Here is a 22,813-nt window from a genome sequence, read left to right as displayed (position 1 = left end):
AAAGTATTATATTACCTAGGTAATTTAGATTTATATAATTAATTAAGTTAATTAGGCTATATTTAAAATAATTAATTTAACTAAGTATAATCTACCTTTTAAAAAGAAGTTTATCTTAATAGCTTTAGCTATTTTATCTAATATATAATACTTTTTACCCTTAGCTTATTTTAATATTAGTTTAATTATATTAATAAAATTATAACTAGTTATATAATAGCCTTAATTAGGCTATAGGCTATTATATATAGGTATTATATTAGTAGTTATAATTAATATTAATAAGTATAGTTAAAAGTTTAAGGAATATACTTAAAGTATAATAAATAAACTAAGTATAATATTCCTTTAGGTAAAATAAAAGAAAAAGGTTAACTTAACTACTAAGAAGTAATTAATATTAATATTACTTAGTTAAGATAATAATTATACTATTTAGGCAGATAAACCTTATTTAATTTTAAATTTTATAATAATAGCCTATTATAAGGGTCTTTTTATTTAAGCCTTTATAAAAAAAATTAAAAAAAAAATAAAAGAAAAATACAGAAATAAATTTAAAAACAAAAAAGGTTTTAATATTTAAGGAAAAATTATAAATATTAATTAACTAAGGCTAACTTATAAAGTTAATAATAAATAAAACTAAATTATAAGATAATATAATAAGAAAAATATAAATTAAGGATTAATATAATTAAATAATACTTAAGTTAATACTTATAATAAATAACTTTTTATAAAGCTTTTATTATTTAAGCTTTATAAAAAAAATTAAAAGCTTAATAGCCTTATATAAGAATAATAATAAGGAAAAGAAATATTAGTATATATTATTCTTTACTATTAAAAAACCTTGTTATTTTTCTTAAACCTTCCTCCTTATACTTCTCTTTATCTTGCCTTTTGTTTTTCAACGCGCTGACATGACCTCTATGTTGCCGCTTTGGATTACCCTCTAAAGCATCATAGGGATCAAGACTCTCATTGGCCTTGCGTTTTACGGCTTTCGATCCTTCAGCAACCAATCGCGTATCCTTTCGAACAGTCCCGCTTTGTTTCTCATTTTCCCCTTTTAAAACTTGAGCTCCTTTATCTATCACTGGCTGCAATGACTTCTGATTCCCTTGGTGGTCATTGTTGAAGAAGTTCATTATGTTTGACTTGTTCGCCTTGCTGTCTAATGGGACGATAAAGGTGGGTGAGTTGTTGCCGACTTTGCCGACATCTTGAGAAACTCGATAAACATCCAGATCTCCTTCGAACGGCTTCAGAAGTCCTTGCAGCTCATCGGACCATTGTTTTCGGGATGGGTCAAGCCATGTCGCAATACTCGATGAGTTAGGATCAAAGATCACAGGCATACGATCATGAAGAAACTTGAGTTCTGAGTTGGTGCTTGTGGTGATGATTGTGTACGAGTATAATGTTTCTCCCGACCCTGTCGGATGTCAGTCCTGCTTTAGTGACGCCTCGTAAGGTATTCATTACCTTCAAACTGTACGCGGTCCCAAAGGCCGGCAAAGCACATCAAATGTGCGTCCTTTCGTGTCACGTAGTAAGGCAACCTCTCCTTTCCGTTTTTGAGCCACTCATAAAATCCTTGAGCAATCACGATGCATCTTTTGCGAGTCTTCATGCTGGCCCACATTCCTCCAGGTGAGCTGAGTGAGTCGTCACGGCAGTTGATGGTCTTCAACATGGAACCATAATCTGGGTTCCTTCTTGTCCACGAAGGGACAAGGCCCCATTTCATTGACTGTAGCTTGTACTTGATATAGTCCTTTGGGTACTTGGGATCCTGAGTGGCGTCGTTCTGCTTCTCACGTGGTTCATCTTCTCGTGTAGTATTTTGGTCTGATGTGCTAGCGCGGTAAACGACGCCGTGATACCCTGGGGCAAAGTTATAGCTGCTTCGAGGGGCACCATCCCCGACATCTTCTGGTGCATCATCAATCTCCAGTCCATCTTCCTCGAGCATCTGACGGATCTGGGACGGCCGCTGCAAGTCGTATTTAGCAAAATCACCAGCAATCTACATTTCACTGCATACTCACCAGGGCCAATGCATATCTTCCGCACATGATGTACGTCTTTTTAGAGTGGTGATGTTGTTTAGATATCCCACCCTCTCATGTGGCATTCACGGTGCCATGTATTAGTGAGATCACGTGGGTCAAAGTATGACGATATGTTGTTTGTCTCAGACTTGGGGCCAGGAGAAATATGTGACCTAAAAAAAAACTAGGAAGATTTTACCACTGATTTACGAATTTTCTCCCATCTCATAAATGAAGTTCGTAATATTATACCTTTTCGCCCCAGTACTAAAACAACAAATTCTTATGGTATCGCTATGTCGGCATGCATCCATCACGCCACGCATTGTAATCCAGTACAGTAGATATAGTCTTGTTCTCAGACCTTTCGGCGAGCCTTGCGCTTAAGTGCCGTCTCCTCCGTCCACGCATCCTCGAACAGCGTCGGTTTCTGCTTGATATCTCCCTCCCTGATACCCAAGCGACGAACAACTTGGAATGCACCAGTGCCGACCGACATTGTTTGTCCCATGATGATACACTCACTGACACCCTCAATTTGATCGGTCTTCATGCCAGCTGCAGCTTCGAAGAGATGATCCGGGGTCTTCTCGAACGAAGCCAATTGTAGAACGCTATCGCGCATCTTGGACAGCCCGAAACGAGTAATGCCGAGCACTTCACCTTTGTAGGTCATAACGTCGGCAAGAAGTTGCATGTGTCGCGGATCGATGCCCATATCGCCCATCACCTCACCAATCTCGTCAGCAATGGTGGTTCTGGCTGCTTCAATACCAAGTACATCCCGGCACTCCATGACATTGTTGGTACGGGCTTTTGTGCCAATAACACCCTCTGTAGTCATACATTCCCGGAGACCATAGCCTTCAACAAGCACAGTATGAGTGCTCTTTTCCGATGTTTGAATGATCGCTCGCGTGGCTTCAGGATAACCCGAGATGGGGACATTGGGGAGTGAGCGGCGCAAGAAGTTGGCCCTTAACAGCATGTCTCCAGTCTCAGCGGCAGCGGCTTTGCTGCGAGCCGTAGTCCTCTTTGTCGCCGGATCGGTAACGTCCCGTACGCGAACGATGATGCGCTCTCCATCGATTGATAGATCATCTCTTTGCACCTTGAGTTTGCGCTGCTTACAAATAGCCTCAGCAATATCGTAAGGGCCAATGCCAAGGTGCATATCTGAAAGAGCGGCGGAGTCAATCTGTAGAACAACGTTGCCTTCTGTCGTGCGCCATTCATCTTCAACGAACCGCAGGACATCCGAGATATAGGTTTTCTCAATTCGTCCCTTCACAACCCGAGCTGCTTCGATTTGCTCGTTGTTCTCGAGAGGGCATGTGATGACAGGTGTGCTAATGGCCTTTGACGCGTTGATGATTTCCTTGATTCGGGGAACACCTTGCGTGATACTCATACCTGCGACACCGGCAAAATGGAATGTTTTGAGTGTCATTTGGGTCCCTGGCTCACCAATTGAATGGGCTCCGACAGCTCCAACAGCGTGTCCGGGTTCAACATGCGCCTTCTTGTACTTCTCCAGGCACATCTTGATGAAGAGTCGAAGAGTTGACAGCGTCACCTTGGCAGTTCGATCCGCGTGGTCTTGAGCAGTCGACCTTACCATGTCACCACCTTTGAATCCAGCCAACTTTCGTACGGTCTCCAGTTTTGACGCCAGCCCTTCGACATGTCGTTCAATCGCTTTGAGGAATCCTCGAGCACCCTCGTGCTCATCGATACCATAATCACTCGTATCCCCGTAATCCAAAATCTCATTATGCAGTAACCCGCGCCTGACGTAACGCCGTCGTTCAGTTTCCAGCACTTTATCGCAAAAGGATCGAATCTCCTCTGGTGTCATAGAGGTCTCGCTGTTGTCCACTGTCAAACTCTCGGCATGAGTCCATGTCCGTTGGAAATGAACTGGCTCTGCCGAGCCCTCCATATCCACAGGATCGAGCTTGTCTGCACCAAACTGAAACTGAACAATCCCGCCTCCGGACGTCCGGACAGTATCGTCATATTGAGTAGACAAATCTTCGAGCGACTTCATTAGTCGTCGAGACATATAACCAGTCTCGGCGGTCTTGACGGCTGTATCGACTAAACCCTCACGGCCTGACATGGCGTGGAAGATGAATTCGGTGGGGAATAGGCCAGTGTAGAAACTGTTCTTGACGAATCCTTTCGATGGGGGCTGTCGAGCGTTCTTATGGAAATGTGGAAGCGTTCGATCCTGGAACCCGTCTGCAACACGTGAACCACCGATAATCTGCTGCCCAACAAGAGCAACCATCTGCGCCACGTTGATATCTGAACCCTTCGATCCGGATTTGGCCATGATAAGGGGGGCGTTATTACGGCTCAATGTGTCGACACAATATGAACCTGCCTGCTGTCGAACTTTGCTGAGAATACCGGACATGGAGTTTTCGAGCGTCTGCTCCTGGTTACAGCCAGCAGCTTTCTCAAGCTTTCCTGCCTTGAATGTTTCAATCAGGTCATCACACTGCTTGTAGGCGACAGCAACAAGTTTCTCCTTCTCTTTATTTAGTGATTCTGTCGGGAAAACATCTCCCACACCAATCGAGAATCCTCGATTTGTGAGTTGCCGCGCACATAGTTTAGCCAGCCTGTTCATGGCGATGACAGCTTCGTCTGGTCCAAAATCACGGAGAATCACATAAAAAATTGAATCTTTCTTGCCTGTTCCGACAGTAGACTTGTCCATGCGGCCACACATTACTTCCGAGTTGCGGACAACAAGCCAGCCGTCGTTGGGGTCCATATCGGGGCATTGGCCAGGTCGCGCTTTGTAAGCTCTGCATTTTGCGTCAAGATTGACCTTGACAGGCGAGTCCTTGTTAGGTCGCATGAGCATACTAAAGAGTTGTTTGCCTGTCCAGAGCGATTGAGGTGCAATAATGGCTGGAGGTGGCATGTCCAGGTGTGTCTTCCCATCCATCATGTGCATGCAGAGATAGGTAAAGGTCTTGCGGTCAAAAAACCGGTCTTTGCTGCTCAGCAGGAAAGCTGCTGTGATAAAATCCTGCGTAGCAGCGATGACAGGTTCGCCATTCTTTGGTGTGGCTAGGTTGTGCTTGATGCCCATCAGATTGATGGCCTCAGCACGAGCCTCCTCCGTCTGTGGCACATGAAGGTTCATTTCATCGCCGTCGAAGTCGGCATTATAAGGTCCACAAACACATTCGTTCAATCTAAAGGTTCTCCAGGGGCGAACTTTGGCGAGATGGCTCATGATACTTAGCTTGTGCAGAGAAGGCTGACGATTAAAGAGAACAATGTCGTTATCCTCAAGGTGCCGCTCAACGATGTCACCAAACTTGAGGTCTCGAGCTATGTACTCTCTATTGCCGAATTTAAGAGATTGTAGGTAGCCACCTTCATCTGACTTGATGACCCGCTGAGCTCCTGGCCAAATGTCTGGTCCATTTTTGACACATTGGCGAAGCTTCTCGAGGTTGTGTCGCTGAACTCTTTCTGGGTAAGTCAGGTTCTTCGCAACTAGTTGTGGCACAGCAACTTGGTCAATACCAAGGTTAGGGTCGGGGGAGATGACGGTTCTTCCTGAAAAGTCAACACGCTTTCCGGAAAGGTTGCCACGGAAGCGACCCTGTTTGCCTTTCAGACGCTGGCAGAAACCTCTCGTGGCTTTACCAAACCCGGGCTGTTGAAGGCCAGGAACGTCGCTATTGACGTACATGGCGATCTGAGTCTGTAGATACTCCCACTGTTCCATGATGGTTTGGACTGGAGAGCCTTTCTGCAGAGCAGACCGAATCATACCACTAACCCACACGATATCAGCTAGTTTGGTGGTGATGTCGTCCTCATTGCTCGCATTGTCTTGAGCGACGGATGGTCTGATACAGACAGGAGGGGCGGGTAGGAATTGCCAGATAAACATCTCTGGTCGTCCCTCTGCAGGATCCAGACCTAGAAGCTCGCAGTCGGTAGGACTGATCATCTTAAAGAGATTGAGAACTCTGAGGGGGTTGAGGTCTTCCATAGCCTTCCTAAGGTGCTTGTCCAGCTCTGGGTTCTCGCGTTTTGCCTCGTTGAAGGAGTTGTCAAATTTGATCTTGCTCTCAGGCGGGACTTTCTTCGCAGCAGTTGATTTATTGTAAGCAACGAACTTGTCGTGAGCAAGCTTGAGAACACCGATCTTCCGAATTTGGCCATTCAAGGAGCCACAGTAAGGGCATGTCTTAATCTTCCGGCACTGTTCATTAATCTTTTTGCATATCTGGGTCCGTCGCAAGTTGTCCAAAAACGGTCGTCTCAGTTCCTTGAGAAACTGTTGTCGTTCGGGTTCTTCGAGCAAAACTCGGCCGCAGTCCTAGGAAACCATTAGCTCTCTATAAAGAAGTCATTCATACAAGAACGGTTAGCTTACCTTGCAAATCTCCTGGAGAATTGACATAATAAAGCGAAGATAACCCACATGGAAGGCGGGTAAAGGAAGACGGACATGACCAAAGTGTCCATTGCAATCCTTAAGAGATTCTTGACAAGTCGAACATCTTCCTTGTTTACTCGATGTGCCCTAAAACAGAATGAGTTTTGAACTGGACTATTGCCAAGTCGTTAAGAGCATCACATACCAGTCGAGAGTCTAGAGGGCCGTGGCGATATGGAGCGCGGTTATTCTCAATATCATAGAGCAAACGGTCGGAAACTTCAAGAACAGCTTGGTTGGCGATATCTTGATTGGATCTAAAGAAGGTTGCAAAGTCAGCTTGGAGGTCCAAGGTAAGAGTGGTGACCATGCCACCACACGAAGTCAAACTCACTGGATACCAAACTTGATGCCCTTGAACCGCTTTGGCAGCTTATCCACAAGCTGCTGCTTGACGGGACTATCAACGGATGCAGCGATCGCCATTGTTGGTAGCAGCAGTGTTTATTCTTGGTCGTCGTGGGGTTAAAGGTTGGATCGTTGCGAAAAGCTGCGAGCTCGGGCGCTGGAAGCGTCGGCAGGTATGGGGTGCCGATCGCAGGTCTGAGGATACGCAATACGCAGTGATCGTGGGTTTAGATCACGACAAGCTTGGGCTAAAAGCTTCTTGCAGTGTTGCGTGTTCGAGTTCGATGTACATGACCAGACAGGTTGGAGGTTGCAGCGCAGAACACAATGTCCAAAGTCGGAAGGCGTGGGTTTCGTCGCAAAATTTACATCGTCTGCGAAGAGGGTCCCATTCTTAGTGTCGTGCCCCACCATACTGTCGACACGCGGGGTGCCAGCCACCCAAGCATCTACCTCAGGTTTGAAGGGCCTGTTAGAGCTAAGAGTCATAAAGGCACTAAGATGAATCATTCGGCGAAGGATACTTGGTATATATTGGATAACATGAATAGGCGCGAGTATCTATCGCCCAGTCAAAAACTTCACCATTTTTGAGCGGAGAGGGTGAGTATCAATAGCTCAGTCTCTTTTAGTTATGGTTCTACATTTTTCCAAGCTTTAGCGCACGACCTATCTTAGATGGCCAAGTTAATTACATGAATCTATAGAACCCTATCAAGCCCAACTCGCCAAATGCCTCGAGGAATTGGCTCTCGAGGTTGACGAGCGACATTCTGCATTATACGACTCTGAGATGTCTACTGCCAAATCTCCAAATTGTATCGTCCTTCCCATCCTCTAGTTCACTCGTTCTTCGATGGAGGCTCGGTCTCATTCCTCTTCGCACTCGACCTGTTCGATAGCAGCTGCGAGAGTACGAAATGGTTTACGTCCTCATCAGCCCAGTATGCCATGTGAGATGCAATGGTATTGATGGGATTGAAATCCAGGACGCTCCTGTGTTCAACGTTAGCCTTTGTTTGCTTTTCGCATTACTATGTCAAGCAAAGTACTTACTCTTGAATGCTATAGTCAACTCGGCCGTTACGGTTGAGTGCTCGAACTTTGGCTTCCTCCTTGCGCATCTTGCGCGCCTTCTTATCGTCGTCCGCTGTTGCTGTTGCTGTTCCTGTCGTTTCCTGGTCCTTATTTGGCCCTACACGACTCTTTTGGAAATTGGAATACAAGGTTTCAATTTCTTCGTCGATCAGTGTCGGGTTATGGTCACCGGCTCCGGAGTCGGGCACAGACGCAGAGTCCGCGAGCTTCTTCATACGTGCATCTGTGGCTTCCCGTTTCTCTGCAGCGTTTGGCACGTCTCGGTTTGCTGTCTTGGTTCCTGTTTCAGGGCCTGCGCCTTCGGCGCTGGCGGTAATCCGTGCAACCTCTTCGTTACTCAAACCAAGAGATCGATTGAGCAGGTTACTTGCGATGCCAGCACTCAGGCTTGACCACAGTCCGCTAACGCTCTGTCCGACTTTTGCTCCGATTCCCGTCAATCCCTGTGGGGCAACATTGCCGAATATTCCTCTTTTCGTGTATGGTAACAGTTGGGGCTTGAGTGTAGACATGGTCGGAGATATCAGCGGCTCTAGGCGGTAACTAATTGGATCAGATGGATGGAAGATGTTAAAGAGCTGCTGAACCTTCGGTGATGAGACAGACATAGGAAGACCAGTCAAGGAGGATATTTGCTCTACTCCTGAAGCAAGCGGTGCGGTTCGAAAACATCCCCCTTCTGTACTTCCCCCATGGATATCTTTGATGTCGGATGATGCGTTGCGATGTCTGGCCGCTATTGTTCTGAAATCATGTCAGTGTTGGACGTTTCTCTAGGGTATACTGAGACGCACTGTCCCTTGAGCATCTGAAAGAGACCGATTGGAGAGCCCAGGCAAAAGAAATCCTCAACTTTGAACTCAAGGTTGAGCTCAGGGTCCTTGTTGGGTGTTTCTGAAATATCCTGAGCTGGCCACAACCGTAGAACAGACTTCGGCTCAGCGGACTGATCCCGTTTTTGCTGGCAAAGCAGATCAAAGAGAATCGCGGAACCCAGAGAGTGACCCATCAAGTGAATCTTTCCTCTGAAGTCAGGATTTCTTTCTTTGAATAGTTTGAGGATTCTGTTACACTCATTTAGCACGATCCTCGAGATTTGAGCCCTATACGAGCTTTGATATAGCAAAACATCTAAGGCAAGGTCCGAGATCAGGGAGCGTGCGAATGCCACCCCTTCGATAGTAATGTCGTCCAAGGATGGATCTACAACATCGGTCAAGTCAGCAACATGGCGACTAGCAAGGGGATGATGTGTGTATACTCACACTCATCCTCATCGTCGTCTACATCTCCCAGGTCACGCTCTCCCTTCTTCTCACGCTTCTTGGGAAAGTCCAGCAGATGTCTCCAGCACACGGGAAGCACCTGTACCCTGCAGTTACCGGGTCCAGCCCCAAGTTCTGAGTTCAATGCTTTCAGATCTGCTGAGTTGGCATACACTGACTTGATTGTCTTGCGGAGGACGTTGACATCGTGAACAAAATTGACACTCTCCATTCTAATAATATTGGTCAGTTGAGGATAATCACAAGGTGTTTTATATAGGACATACCGTAAACTAAGGAGCTGACCTATACCATGTGTGACAAGCACCAGATGCTCGATTTCACGTCCTTGGGTTTCGCCTGCCTGTGCATTGTAATCGTCTTGTATCTCTTGCTCTTCACGTCGCCGTATGTCTTCTTCCTTTTCGGCCTTTGTCTTTCCTTCACCCTCAAGGAGGGAAGAAAGCTGGCGTTGAAGTGTTGCGCGTCGAGGGTCTTGGGTCGGAGTAATGTCGTTGCCATTCTGAGCAAGGTCTTCATGTGAAGCACGGGTAGTGGGTGGAGCTGATCTTCGCTTCAGACTCTTTTGTTGTTTTTCGTCCAGCGGAATACCCGAATCGGCTGCGTTGGGTTGTTTCTCTTCCCTCTTGTCCTTGTCGGTGTCTTTTTCTTTACTCTTGCTAGGTTCCGAATAGCCGCGTACCAGTCTTACTCCGCTCATATAACTCCCACCAGCGAACCTTTGGTACATAGAAGAAGTCACCCAAGAAAGCATACCATCCGTATTTAGATAGGCAGTGCTTGCATCGTGGTATGTGGCCAGACTGTTCATGTATGTTCCAAATAATCGGTATGATTGGGGCTGGGGTTGACCACGAGAAGATGGTTCAGTTGCAGAACCATCAGCAACTGGCGTCTGGCCGGCTTGCTCACCTCCACTCTTAGCTGTCGAACGTAAGTTCTCATGCGACGCTTTCGGTGTGAGGTTCCTTTTAGCTCCTGATGGACTACGGTCTCTTGCTGTACAGTGTTTTAGTCAAAAGGTGCAAATGGTAGCTAATTTTGTCTTACTGGGATATAGCCATGGCTTCATTTTGAGGTAGCCCTGTATACGTAGTTAGATCGAGCACGACAATTGTGGCATTCAATATTGAGTATACCTCCTCCAGCTGAGCGGCTAGATTCTCTTCGCAAGGGCGCAAGTTAGAGCCTTCATGGTAAAACCATGTCCCTCTGCGTACTATCATCGATTAGCGAATATTCAGACTAAGAACTTTACAGCTGCATACCATCATAAACCGGGCCAAGCCAATATACAGGAGCCAATTCCCGGCATTCAATGTCAACGTCGAATAAGAAGTCCTCATTCACAGGAACACGAACTCCAGCTGACTGCGGATCAGACAGCCCGCGCTTCCGGTTTGTCAGTCCGTCTGTGGTGTCATCTGCGACATCTGCTTTGCGCTTTCTCGGGGCCATCTGCACATCTCCAGGTGCTCGAGTCCTGGCCTCCTCTAGTTCTTCGAGCAGCTTCTGATACTCGGCTTCTAAAGCCTTTGAGTCTGAAGAAGAAAACGGGTTGTACTTCTTTGGTAGTGTCGAAGGCTTTTCGGGCTGTGTGGATTTGCTGAGGCGAGGTTTCCGCTTGGGAACATCTACGGCATGGAACCACTGAACCTTTAGAGGAGGGCATCCTGAGGGATATGTTCGAAGGCTTTGCCCGTAGAGGTGGGTTGTGGTGTGATCATCAGGGTTCGCCGAGGTTGGAACCGTCGACGTTTCCTCCTCAGGCTTTGTTTTTTGAGTTGGAGTTGTGCTGCGACTAGCAGCCCAAGGATTAAAAGAATCAACAGCGGAGCTCAGATATGACCTCTCGATCTTCTTCTCGGCTGTCCCTGGTGCCATATTCACACTGAATGATCGTGACCATACACACCATCCAAATGTTGACGTTGCAAGCCGTTGTGATATTAAGGATCTGGGAAGCTTGTGGGTTGAGACGAGTGATGGAGCCAGTGCGACAAGTGGCTCACCGATATGCGACAGGACCAAAATATCTCGTAACTGATGTTCTAGCTTTCAGAACGACGTGAACTGAAACAAATAATTCCAGATTGCAAGATACGTAGATATAAATCTGACTTCTCGGTGAATTTGATAGGAAGTGTCACAGTAACCCCCAAAGCTTAGTAGATAGGTAGGTAGGTTAGATATTAGGTATGTTCCATGTGAAAGCCAGATGACGTTCCAGCTGCGGACACTAGTGCAGGCTCCTACGTTGAACTAACTGATTTGGGTATCTACATAAACCGTCATTTTAAGCATATGTACTCCATATGTACTTTCCAAAGCCTTTAATATAACCAAACACAGCTTTAGAATGGCCTTAATATCTAACTCAATACCATATTCTTTGAAGCCCATAGAGACTATACACTCAAAGATCCAAACCTGTTTGTGCAAGGATTCTGTTACCTCAAGTCTTCCTTCTCAACCGAACTCTCTGGAACTCGTCGGCAAACGAATACTGAGGTGAGAGGAGCTTCCACAAACCACTACTCACACGACTCCACTACAGTCCCGGCTTTCATGCCAAAAAGCTTGTTGAAGATGAAGCACAGAATTGGGGATGCAGCCGTATATATTTTTAACCTTCATAAACCATATTGTCTAGTTGTAGCATTGGTCATGCAATCGCTTTTGAACGCCATTAACAGAACCTGCCTGCCGACTCTACGGCGATAATAAACCTGTCTGAAGAATATGCCCCCATTGTCCCTGTCGCTGCTGGGCAAGGTCTGCAGCTGTCCTACCTTGGTTGTCTCGCAACCCACGAATATCCCTTTCTCTGTTCACCGACAAGCGGCCAACACCTGTCGCCTCAGCCACAGAGCGAGCATACTCTGGAAAGGCAGATTCCGGGATCGTGGAACAAAGCCAAAGCAAAAGCCAAAGCGATTCCTCTTGTGAGTTTTCTATCGCAAGGTGCAACCCGTTCTTCATGTCTCCCAGAGGGTCCTGGTAGGTTACAAAGGCTGTGAGATCTTCAACACTGTCACTGGCGTCTCGGAGAAGTTCAACAACGCCGCCAACATCACCCTCCGCGCACATGACAAGGAGCGCGCGAGCTGGGCGCGCCTTGGGGTTACTCTCAAGATATGCTTCCTCGGTGATGGATGGAAGAATATCTAGGTTTTCCTGGATGCCGCCCTCATTCGTATATCTTGTGAGTATGGCGGTACCCGGGGGTGTCGAGAGGAAAGTGTTTGTCACCGAAGGGCCCCCTTCATTGACAGGAAGGTATGCGGTGCAGCTGGGACACTTGAGGGACAGGGCTACATCTGAAGACTGGTCAAGCAAGCATTGCCTATTGACGATTAGTTGAGCTACTATACTCGGGTGAAAGGTATAAAGCAAACGGGGTTCTCAAGGAAGACTTACCAATGAAAGTGACAACCACAGGGGAGCTCAAGATCATCGGGCACTGATGAATCTGAAGTGCTGGGGCCTGCAGCGCCAGCTTCGTCATCTACATCCTCCTCAGGATCAAGACGCAGCACCAAGGTCTCTTCACAAACTTTGCAGAGAGCCATTTCTATACCGAAAAAGAGCGACTGGCTGTAAACTGGCAGGGACAGACACAGTAAGGTGTGAATGAGAATTTCTATAAGTCTCAAGGCGATGGCTTTTTACTGTACTACTTTTTTTTCAGTTTATCTCCACCGTTTGGCGTGTCCTTGCTTGGCGAAGATTGTGGGCATTTCATCGGCCTGACGCAACGAAGTGGGGCTTTGCTGAGACGAAAACGCCCAACTTGTGGTTGGAACTTGGAGCCTTTGACCTGCAACAGTGACAGCCCCCTGACCAAATATTCGTAGGCTCGGGCTGTTAACACATAGGTTGAACACGGCTGTCAGGTACGACTAGATGAACTGATCTACCTATAACAAGCATTATCACTATTAGTAGGCTTCATAAAACAACCGTTTTCGTCAGGCAGCGAATCAACAGCTACCTTACCGTACGCACGGGAGATATAGCATGGTAGAATACCTGGGCCAGCAGGCAACAACTAAATCTCCATTCCATGTGTTGTGTGCTTAGGCCTGGTGTCGTAAGTGATTGCGAATACCAACACAAGGCCTTACTAAATACCTCTAAATGATAGTGAACTAAGCTGAAATAATAGGAAATTGGAGCGCTGCACTGCCATCTCGAATGGCGGATATTACATCACTGCTTAGCAGGCCACTATGGGAGACTCTTGGCAGGGAAGCTCCCCGCAGTGACGTGGCATAAAAGTACTTCAGTTATGGTCATAAGTACAATTATTGCCGATGTCCTCCCGGTAAGTACATGAATCGCCGTCTGGCGGTACTTGATCGACATCATCTTCCAGGTACCTCCTTCATTTAGACTGGGATCTCCCCCACTCACTCAACCTACGCCGCCTGAAGACAGTCACTCTCCTTTCAGTCGCCCAATTCTCGCATCATCTTCTTCCTCAACCCATAAGACAGCCCACGAATACCTTCCTGCGCTCGAGAACTGCCTTATCTCTCTGGTGGTTTCGGATTCTCAATAGAATACCATACCTTCGCCTGCTCGGCCCTGTCCAACTGCATAGGTGCCCTCCTGGAGCACCCCGCCCTCCCCCGCCATGAACGTTTTGAAACTTCAGAGGTCGGTCGCACCGGAACTCGCGGGCTTCATCGCGAGGCTGACTATGTTATAATAGGAAGTTTCCTCAATTTCAACAGAACGAAATATTCAGCTTGTCCGATGCCTTTCAGCGGCTTGATGTCGACGATAGGGGATACCTTGACGAAGCTACCGCTATCAAGGCAACCCAGCAGAGCGAAAACCAGCCCTACGATGTTGTGCGCCAGGCGTTAAAGGAAGTCGAACTTGACTCTTCGCGACGCGTTGAGCTCGAGGATTATGTTAGCGTACGTTCCGAATGCTCGAATTTGCCCTTCTACACGTACTAACCCATACCGCGCCAGCTCGTTGCCAAGCTTCGCGATTCATCGCCCGCTCAGAAGCGCATGTCCACGGGACCAACTCCTCCCTCTGCAGGTGGTGGTGTTGTCGCGCAACGTACTGGAGGCCATGCTTCCAAGGGTAGCGTGAGCGGAAAGATTCAGGTCCAGGGCTCTAATGCCAACATCACTCACACCATTAACGAGGATGAACGCACCGAATTTACCCGTCACATCAATGCCGTGCTGGCTGGCGATGCTGATATTGATAGTCGTCTCCCCTTCCCCACCGACACTTTCGAAATGTTCGACGAGTGCAAGGATGGCTTGGTTCTAGCCAAGCTCATCAACGACAGCGTTCCCGATACCATTGATGAGCGTGTCCTTAACATACCCGGCAGGAAGATCAAGAACCTCAATGCTTTCCACATGAGTGAGAACAACAACATTGTTATCGAGTCTGCCAAAGGTATCGGCTGTTCTGTTGTTAACATCGGTGCTGGTGATATCATTGAGGTTCGAGAACATCTTATTTTGGGTCTCATCTGGCAGATCATTCGACGAGGATTGCTTGGAAAGATCGATATCAAGCTCCATCCTGAGCTGTATAGACTGCTTGATGAGGACGAGACACTTGAGCAGTTTCTCCGCTTGCCTCCCGAGCAAATTCTCCTTCGATGGTTCAACTACCATCTGAAAGCTGCTAACTGGCCCCGCACGTAAGTTGTCTGACATGGTTTGTCTTTTGTGAAATTAACCAGTCTTAGCGTCAAGAACTTCTCCTCTGATGTTAAGGATGGTGAAAATTATTCGGTTCTGCTGGCGCAAATTGGTCCCGAGTATGGCGTTACCCGTGCGCCTTTACAGAAGCAAGATCTACATGAGCGAGCTGAGGCAGTTCTACAAGAAGCAGACAAGCTTGGATGCCGCAAATTCTTGACACCAAAGTCACTCGTCGCTGGTAACCCCAAGCTTAACCTAGCGTTCGTCGCCAATCTATTCAACAATCACCCCGCCCTTGACCCCATCACTGAGGAAGAGAAACTCGAGGTTGAAGACTTCGATGCGGAGGGAGAACGCGAGGCTCGAGTCTTTACACTGTGGCTGAACAGTCTGGACGTTCAACCTGCAGTTGTCTCGTTCTTTGATGATCTTAGGGACGGCAGTATCCTCCTCCAGGCTTACGAGAAGGTCATCCCGGGCTCTGTCAACCCCCGTCACGTCAACAAGAGACCAGCGCATGGAGGTGAGATGTCGAGATTCAAGGCCGTCGAGAACACCAATTACGCGATTGAGCTTGGAAAGCAAAATGGGTTCTCGCTAGTTGGCATCCAAGGCGCTGACATTACTGATGGACAAAGGACCTTGACTCTTGGTCTCGTGTGGCAACTCATGCGCAAGGACATCACTGTTACTCTATCTTCACTAGCTCAGAAGCTGGGCAAGCGAGAAATCACCGACTCTGAGATGGTGCGATGGGCAAACGATATGTCACGAAAGGGCGGCAGGAACTCTTCCATCCGCTCTTTCAAGGATCCTTCAATCGGATCTGGCATCTTCCTTCTGGATGTTCTGAATGGAATGAAGAGCAGCTATGTCGATTACGATCTTGTTACATCTGGACAGACTGACGAGGATGCTTACTTGAACGCCAAGTTGAGTATCAGCATTGCTCGAAAGCTCGGCGCGACCATTTGGCTGGTTCCCGAAGATATCTGCCAAGTCCGCAGCCGCCTCATCACCACCTTCATTGGTAGGTTCTACTGTAAAAGAGCTCTCAAGTACAATATGCTAATGTGACTGCTAGGTTCTCTTATGGCTACCCACGAAAGAATGTAGATCTAGTTTGGGACTTGTTTGGCGATGGCGCGGTTGGGGACGTGGTTATTCGCATGCAGGAATATTCGATATTTATAAAAGCTTTGGTTCCAACGACCATCATATTGCCAACACAGTGCCATTCGTCATCTCGATCGATGTGATCATCCTCTGTATTATTGCCAGTCTAGGTGGTGAGGATTTTCTTCGCGAATAGAGATCAATGTGACATTTCTAATTATCGTCGGTTGAAGTACGCTCAGAGGATCAAATACAAGCTACATAACAGACTTGGTCCTGTAAAAATACCCAACCAAAAGATCAAGTTACCTAGTGTCTTGCGCCCACGCAACCACTTGGTGCGGCTCAGCCTTACTAACTGTGAACCAGTAAGTAGTTAATTCAAGGTTCGGGTCACCAAAACTCACTGGTAGTTGGCACATCTGGAGGAACAGGAGATAGCCTCTCAGCTTCTTAAATAGACACCACATGACCAGCTCGTGGACACAGGCTGAAAGAAAGAATGTAATCAGTGTGGCTGTGTGCTTGTTGACCTTCAGAGATGATATAGAACTATGATAAACGTGGCGGAGAAGAAAGACGTGAACAGGTCGATTCCAGTCCCGGGCGAACTGATCCCACGAGACTAGTGAGCAGATATCAGTTCTATACCGACATTACCGAGAACAAATATCGAATGACTTACCGCTGTTCCACCACGCATCATAAAAGTTTCGATCGGCAAAATATGTCAACTCGGCCAGGATATTTAGGATAGTTTCCCATATGAGATACCAGACAAGCTATGGTGTGTTAGAACCAAGTGCAGATAGCGAGGATTTCTGTCTGCTCACCAGGTACTCCATCATGAAAGGGAAGATAAGATCGAGAAGGAACCCTGGAAACTCCTGAAATCTCCCAGCCAGTGGTACGCCATTCTCCTTCATCTCGATCGTCTTCATGACGACAGGATCTATGAGTTTCCGTTAGCATGACAAATGGCAATTTCTAGAAGAACGTAACCGACAAATAGAGTGCTGCGAGACCTGAACCATCACAAATAGCACACCAAACATTGCGGTAAACTTCTCCAATACGTACGACCAGTCGATAGAATCGGATCGTGGGTATTCTATCTCATAAACAAGAGTTGGCAGAGGGATCCATTTGTAGTGATCGATGAAAGACAGATTGTTGGGGTAAGCTTTGCCTATGGTGGCTGCTGTTCCCTTGAGTTCGTCGGTCATTGCATCCACCTCCCACTTCATGATGCGTTCAAAGAGAGCAACTTGCTCGTCGTCCAAAGGCTGATGAGAAGCAATGGCTCGTGAAATCTTATCTATATCACTTTCTTCCTGGCCGGGATGCGCTGAGATGGACTTTCGGCGCTCTTCGGCAGAAGGGGTAACACTAAGATGTTGTGTTGAGATGGCTGACGCCGGGGGTTCAGTCTGCGATGGGGTCATGGCTGGATCAACTAGGTCTAGTTGCCTAAGCTTCTTCATTATCTTGGCACGTTGTTTATAGACTGTCGATAAGTGACCGTTGTAGAAGGCGTAAGAGTGTTGCTTCATCAGCATGACGATGCCATGAAGTACAAAAAACACAGTATGAGTCCATGGCCAGTCACGCCAGAGAGTCAGGCCAACAACGCCAGCCAGAAAGGCCGTTTGCCACATCTGAGAGCATGCATAAGCTTAGTCCATGACTCTTGCATGACAATTGTAACTTACATTCTGTATAACCCATCCAGCACCATCCCAGTTAAGGTAGTTGGCAGATACAAGCCGTTGAATCATCCAAGTCACTGCTGTGAGGGCACACATGATGCCATCTGAGAGAAGAAGGACGACAACTTTGATACAGTCAGTCTCACGAACCCAGAAAGTGTTAAGGCCATATCATACCATCTCGATGGAACATAGTCTGCACGATTTCGTTCGTTCCCAGGGGGTTTCCGTAGACTTGCCAGTTCTGGGCCGAGATCTTGAAGACGAAAAGAGTAACGGCGAGCCAAAATAATGTATAAAACCCATGAAATGGACTGTTCGACGCTGATGGGCTATGACGGTCAAAAGCTGAGAATTGGCTAGTGAAGACAAGATCGGCGAACTTTCGACGTCTCTGCTTTGGACCGGTCGATTCTTGTGACCACTCTGAGCTGGTTTTAAGTAGTCGTTGCAGGCTATTATCCTCGTCGAGAACAAGATGGATACCTGAGTCACGACGCTTGAAGCGCAACCCGGGCTCCTGTTGCAGTTTCTCAAAATCAGTGCCAGACAGGGATATGGTTTCTGGTCGAGGCTGGACATGATGGGCATAACGATGCCGGACAGCTGATGGCTCTGTCAGGGTCGGTCGAACATTCTCATCGTAATCCTCTTCACTCGGGGTTTCAGAGCCAAGTCCGGGGCTGGGCCCGTCAATTGTCATACCAGCGGCTCGCAGAGCTTCCCCGAGTGATCTCGGTGCTGGTCGTTGGAGTTCCGGGGCCGGCTGCCCGGTACTCCGGCCGGAAAGCGGGGACCTTCCAGGGGCAGTTGAGGATACCATCGGGTTGACGATAAGTAAGGTAGGCTGAGAATAATTTAGATGGATTATTCGAGTTATTGTCGAAATGGATAGGCTGGTTAAGTAATTGCAGTCCTGATAATGTCCTCCTATGTCGGCCTAGGGAAGGGTGTGAAAGCTCTAATAAATCAATTGAATATCCAATGTTCTCAGGGATACAAATCAATACATGGAATTATGGGAGAGCTATCAAAGAGAAGTAACTGCGGCCTTTTAAGATAACTATCAAATGAGTTCGTGCATGAATATGGTCGGATGCCACGGGCTGAAGATCAAAAGACGCAGCCGGCATTTGACAACGCGCGGATGCCGACCGTTCACTATTTGCTGATGAGTCCGAAGTTGCCGTTGATGGGTAAAGCTGGAACACAATCATGCTTATTATCTTGCTTTGTGGATAAGGCTTGTGAGACTGACTCATGGTGTAAAGTAGTAGCAAAACGTCATTGTGTAAAGAGCCTCGGCCACTGGGCCCTCCACTACTTTTCCACGGCATGGATCCAGGCATGCATTGGCCAGCAGACGTGGATGAGGCTTACACACACTGTCGGGATGCTCGGTAACAAAGAGACTACGACTGCGAAGTACCTCGTGGATAGATAACACAACAGAGATCCCTAGTATGGTTTCTCGGCAACGTGTGCCTCTATGCCCTTGGATGATCAGTTAAGTCAAGAGGTCGCACTTTGATCTTGTTCCTGCTCCTGTATATAAGGCATGTAGTGAACCAAGCTAGAGCTAGCAATTTGTTATCTAGTTATCCGTATATATCATTGAGACATTCGAATCATCGTCGCAAGCTTTGAAATATCATGACAAGGATTAACGCTAATGGGGCTTGGGCATCAATTGCATATGCCATCTCTATTTCACTATCTTCTAGACCCTAGGATCCAGGGAGGCATGTGACATGACATGACGATAAAAGGGCTACATACCATAGTAATTGAAAGCTCAGTAAATCTAAGGACTTATTAAGATATGACATCATGGCCTCTGAGTAGGCGCTCACGGAGCACCGACAGGTAGATGATCCAATGGTGCCAGTATGAATGTGAATTGCCTCCACAAATTTATACGAGCCATCCATGTGTCGGATTCCGGGCTTGTATAGAGCGCGCGCGCCGTCCTGTTGAACTCCGTATGCCGATCTGAAAACCAACCACGAATGAAGCTTCTGAATAACTACCGGAGGGGACAACGGCATAGGTAGATCAGATCCCTCAGCATCACTCACGGAAACTATGCAAGACCCGAATTCTCTGCATCACGATTCATGATGCTTCAAAGCAAGGCTGAGAGCGGGTCCTGCCCATTTCGCTGAACTTCTTCCAAGTTGGCTAGACTTGTTTCATTGGCTGCAGAGTAGGTAGGGTAGCTGCATTATGTCAGCTTTTAGCCGCCAAATTTTCCGTACCAACACTCGTGACCGCATCGTACAACTTCGACACTGTTTAAGATTACACCATCATCAACGCGTTTCCATCAATCTTCTCCTTCCCCAGCACTTTTCGGGACTGCTGCATCAGTTTCATATTCGTTCTTATCACCCAGCATCTCTAGTTTGACTAGACAACAATGTCTCGCGGCGGCACCACTCTCTACGTGACCGGCTTTAGCCACGGCACCCGCGCTCGCGACCTCGCCTACGAGTTCGAACGGTATGTCAACCTCGTCCACGCCCACGCCCACGCCCTCGCCCACGTCCGCGTCCTATCGTTCTCGCGCGCGCCTTCGTCCATATCTATGCCATGAGCTGGAGACTTTTTAATGGTCTTCAGCCTGGCCCTGACGCCTCGCCGTCTATCGTCGTCCTCGCGCCATCGTCCTCTCGTTCCGTCCGCGCCCACGTCCCCAGCACTCTCTCCTTCCCTGTCTTCCCACGTTAGTCGATGGGACTGCTTGTCCATTGTGCAGTCACATTTCGATTGAGTTGGCGCGGAGTCTTTCGAGATCCGACGTGCGAATGCGCATAGCGTTCATTTCAAAAAGGGGGCATCTGCCGGCGTTTAGCTGCGTTACAATATGTTCTGTAGTATACTGACCTTGAATCTGATAGCTACGGCCGACTGGTTCGCTGCGATATTCCCGCACCCAGGTCTACATCTTCTCGGCTGTAAGTATGCTCTACTCTCAATTGGCGTGCAGTTGAGCTGACATGGCAGTAGCTTCGCTTTTGTTGAGTACGAGGACCGTCGCGATGCTGATGATGCCTACCATGAGATGCACAACAAGCGCATCGGCCGCGATGACATTTTGAAGATTGAGGTATGCAGCCCAAACAAGACATTTCAAGCGCAATCACTAATTTAGCTTCAGTGGGCTCGTACTCCTCCTTCTGCCTCATGGCGCTTTGAATCTGGACGCGACCGTGACCGACGTGGTGGCGCTCGCTCTCCTCGACGTGGACGCTCTCCTTCTCCCCGCCGCAGTACACGCGATTATTCTCCTCGCAAGGACGACCGTAGGGACCGTGACCGAGACTATGACCGCGAGAGCCGACGTGACAGGGATCGCTCTCGCAGCCCTGATCATCGGTATATTTTCAATTTGATGCCCCAATGATGCACATGCTAACCAGACGGCAGGGACCGTGAGCGTGACTCCAAGGATGACCGTGATGATCGTGACCGACGGGAGAACGGTACGAATGGTGACGAGCGTAAGGGTATGTTTTCCAACTCTTGGACCAGTTGACTTTAGCTCACTCCGGGTACAGCTCTCGACAGCCCTCCTCCTGCTCACGACGATCTTGACGTTGCCGAGTAGACGACTCTCTGACAGCAAGAGATTCCTTGTCGTTTCTGACCAGGCTTCTCAAGTAAAAGTTTCTGCGACCTGCTTAGGGTCGGCATCGCTCCCTATTATTTGATAGGTCCACTGTGTAATATTGTTTGAAAGGCCCAACCAATACGGCATGGAACGTATAAGAGTCTACGGATGCCATGTTGGGTCGGATATGGGTGCATTGTTTTTTCCAAGACTGAAGGCTTTTGCCACGGCGCGTTTCCTTTGGAAGTTTTCATTTCGTAGGTAGTTTATCTGTAGACTGTTTTGTAACACGATTCGGCGTAACGGGTCAACGATCTGTCTGTATCGCACAATTCTCGAGCCTCTTTCGCAGTGATACTTGGGGATATGCACCAGATGACGATGACGTTGTGCATCTCAAGGCTGTGACTGGTTCCGTTCATGCGGTCGCGCTACAGATAGCAGGGACTCATCGTGGCCAGTCACCATGAAACTTGTCTCTTCCCCAGCCCCTTGCCCCTGTGCCTAGCTGAAAAGAGTCTGATCAATGGCTGACTTTAGTGTCTAGCTAGCCATTCTTGAGTCGGCGCCTCTCAGATTCCACCTTCAAATAAGATCCATCAGAGACGACTCTGGCATGTGGAATGGGCACAGGATACAGGGACATCACACTGGGCCAAATGCGAACAAAACACAAACAGTCTTGATTCGCACAAAGCACCAGTTTTTACCAATGCTACTAACCTGTATCGTTTATATGATCACATGGACGCATCTGCTCGTTGTCATATGCTCTCGGCTTACCCTGTAGCGCAGAAAGCCACTGATCCGGCTGCGAGACCTTTCTCCCCCACAATAAAGCGTTCCAGGTCCTGCTTCTACTTCTCCCGAGCGGAAACCGGGGGACCACGCGCGCGCCCCGAAGTCATCCGCAACGCCGGCTCACGCGCCCCCATCCGCTCCTTGACGGCACCGATCCCGTCTCCCGTCCGTCAACATCCTCTTCCCATCATCGATCAAGACTGTTCGTATAAAGACGATACCTGCCCAACCGTTGACGAACCTAATCGCCGATAATCCGCCCGCACGCCTTGTCGTGTGTCGGTTCTGGCGCAGACTCGAAAACTTCTCCCCAAATGGTTGCTTTCACTCTATCCTCACCTCGACCTTCCAGCATGCCATCACTATTCTTTCAACCACAGTAACAATTGGAGACACAATCGTTTGACAGGGAATACCTAACACCGGAGACAATATTCAAGTCTTGAGGCCACCCGCCACTGTCGCAACCGAGGTTTAGATCTAGCAACAACTTTAAACCTGGCGCTTTCAACAAAGACGAAGCCTTGTCTTGGGACCAATTGCCATTGTCTCACATACGACGCAATACGTTCGCCCGTCGCCCGTCGCCCGTCGCCATGTCCACCTCCACCGTACGTCAAG

At 47.9% G+C, this 22,813-nt stretch overlaps 6 protein-coding genes across 6 annotated transcripts; 2 read left to right on the top strand and 4 right to left on the bottom strand.

Annotated features, from left to right (window-relative positions):
* Positions 1 to 833: 833 nt before the first annotated feature.
* FOBCDRAFT_293499 (uncharacterized protein) lies at positions 834 to 2,099 on the bottom strand (the record flags this gene model as incomplete). The annotated part of the gene is made up of 3 exons (XM_031184519.3): positions 2,058 to 2,099; positions 1,492 to 2,002; positions 834 to 1,441 (listed from the first exon to the last, which is right to left on the bottom strand). The coding sequence occupies exons 1-3, from the start codon at positions 2,082 to 2,084 to the stop codon at positions 834 to 836; spliced, it is 1,146 nt and encodes a 381-aa protein (XP_031040161.3). The 5' UTR covers positions 2,085 to 2,099.
* A 319-nt stretch (positions 2,100 to 2,418) lies between these two features.
* FOBCDRAFT_135893 (uncharacterized protein) lies at positions 2,419 to 11,153 on the bottom strand (the record flags this gene model as incomplete). The annotated part of the gene is made up of 11 exons (XM_059607944.1): positions 2,419 to 6,417; positions 6,475 to 6,624; positions 6,683 to 6,783; positions 7,176 to 7,381; positions 7,942 to 8,727; positions 8,778 to 9,186; positions 9,249 to 9,481; positions 9,536 to 10,268; positions 10,320 to 10,353; positions 10,409 to 10,488; positions 10,538 to 11,153. The coding sequence occupies 11 exons, from the start codon at positions 11,151 to 11,153 to the stop codon at positions 2,419 to 2,421; spliced, it is 7,347 nt and encodes a 2,448-aa protein (XP_059467230.1).
* A 661-nt stretch (positions 11,154 to 11,814) lies between these two features.
* Positions 11,815 to 12,960, bottom strand: FOBCDRAFT_223890 (uncharacterized protein). The gene is made up of 2 exons (XM_031184511.3): positions 12,690 to 12,960; positions 11,815 to 12,615 (listed from the first exon to the last, which is right to left on the bottom strand). Exons 1-2 carry the CDS (start codon positions 12,839 to 12,841, stop codon positions 11,982 to 11,984), a joined length of 786 nt encoding a protein of 261 aa, XP_031040153.2. The 5' UTR covers positions 12,842 to 12,960; the 3' UTR covers positions 11,815 to 11,981.
* A 779-nt stretch (positions 12,961 to 13,739) lies between these two features.
* FOBCDRAFT_36749 (calponin homology domain-containing protein) lies at positions 13,740 to 16,189 on the top strand. The gene is made up of 5 exons (XM_031184510.3): positions 13,740 to 13,931; positions 13,987 to 14,197; positions 14,255 to 14,949; positions 14,998 to 15,983; positions 16,038 to 16,189. The coding sequence occupies exons 1-5, from the start codon at positions 13,909 to 13,911 to the stop codon at positions 16,067 to 16,069; spliced, it is 1,947 nt and encodes a 648-aa protein (XP_031040152.2). The 5' UTR covers positions 13,740 to 13,908; the 3' UTR covers positions 16,070 to 16,189.
* A 44-nt stretch (positions 16,190 to 16,233) lies between these two features.
* Positions 16,234 to 19,097, bottom strand: FOBCDRAFT_223885 (MBOAT, membrane-bound O-acyltransferase family-domain-containing protein). The gene is made up of 7 exons (XM_059609643.1): positions 17,956 to 19,097; positions 17,782 to 17,903; positions 17,076 to 17,727; positions 16,903 to 17,021; positions 16,755 to 16,851; positions 16,477 to 16,694; positions 16,234 to 16,427 (listed from the first exon to the last, which is right to left on the bottom strand). Exons 1-7 carry the CDS (start codon positions 18,599 to 18,601, stop codon positions 16,308 to 16,310), a joined length of 1,974 nt encoding a protein of 657 aa, XP_059464941.1. The 5' UTR covers positions 18,602 to 19,097; the 3' UTR covers positions 16,234 to 16,307.
* A 954-nt stretch (positions 19,098 to 20,051) lies between these two features.
* Positions 20,052 to 21,436, top strand: FOBCDRAFT_36717 (uncharacterized protein). The gene is made up of 6 exons (XM_059612166.1): positions 20,052 to 20,280; positions 20,679 to 20,735; positions 20,788 to 20,887; positions 20,939 to 21,156; positions 21,208 to 21,287; positions 21,339 to 21,436. The coding sequence occupies exons 1-6, from the start codon at positions 20,198 to 20,200 to the stop codon at positions 21,386 to 21,388; spliced, it is 588 nt and encodes a 195-aa protein (XP_059464940.1). The 5' UTR covers positions 20,052 to 20,197; the 3' UTR covers positions 21,389 to 21,436.
* Positions 21,437 to 22,813: the final 1,377 nt, after the last annotated feature.

The sequence above is a fragment of the Fusarium oxysporum genome, chromosome V (assembly GCF_013085055.1).
Source record: "Fusarium oxysporum Fo47 chromosome V, complete sequence".
In the NCBI taxonomy this organism is placed as follows: Eukaryota; Fungi; Ascomycota; class Sordariomycetes; order Hypocreales; family Nectriaceae; genus Fusarium; species Fusarium oxysporum.
This window is presented reverse-complemented; position numbering and strand designations above follow the sequence as displayed.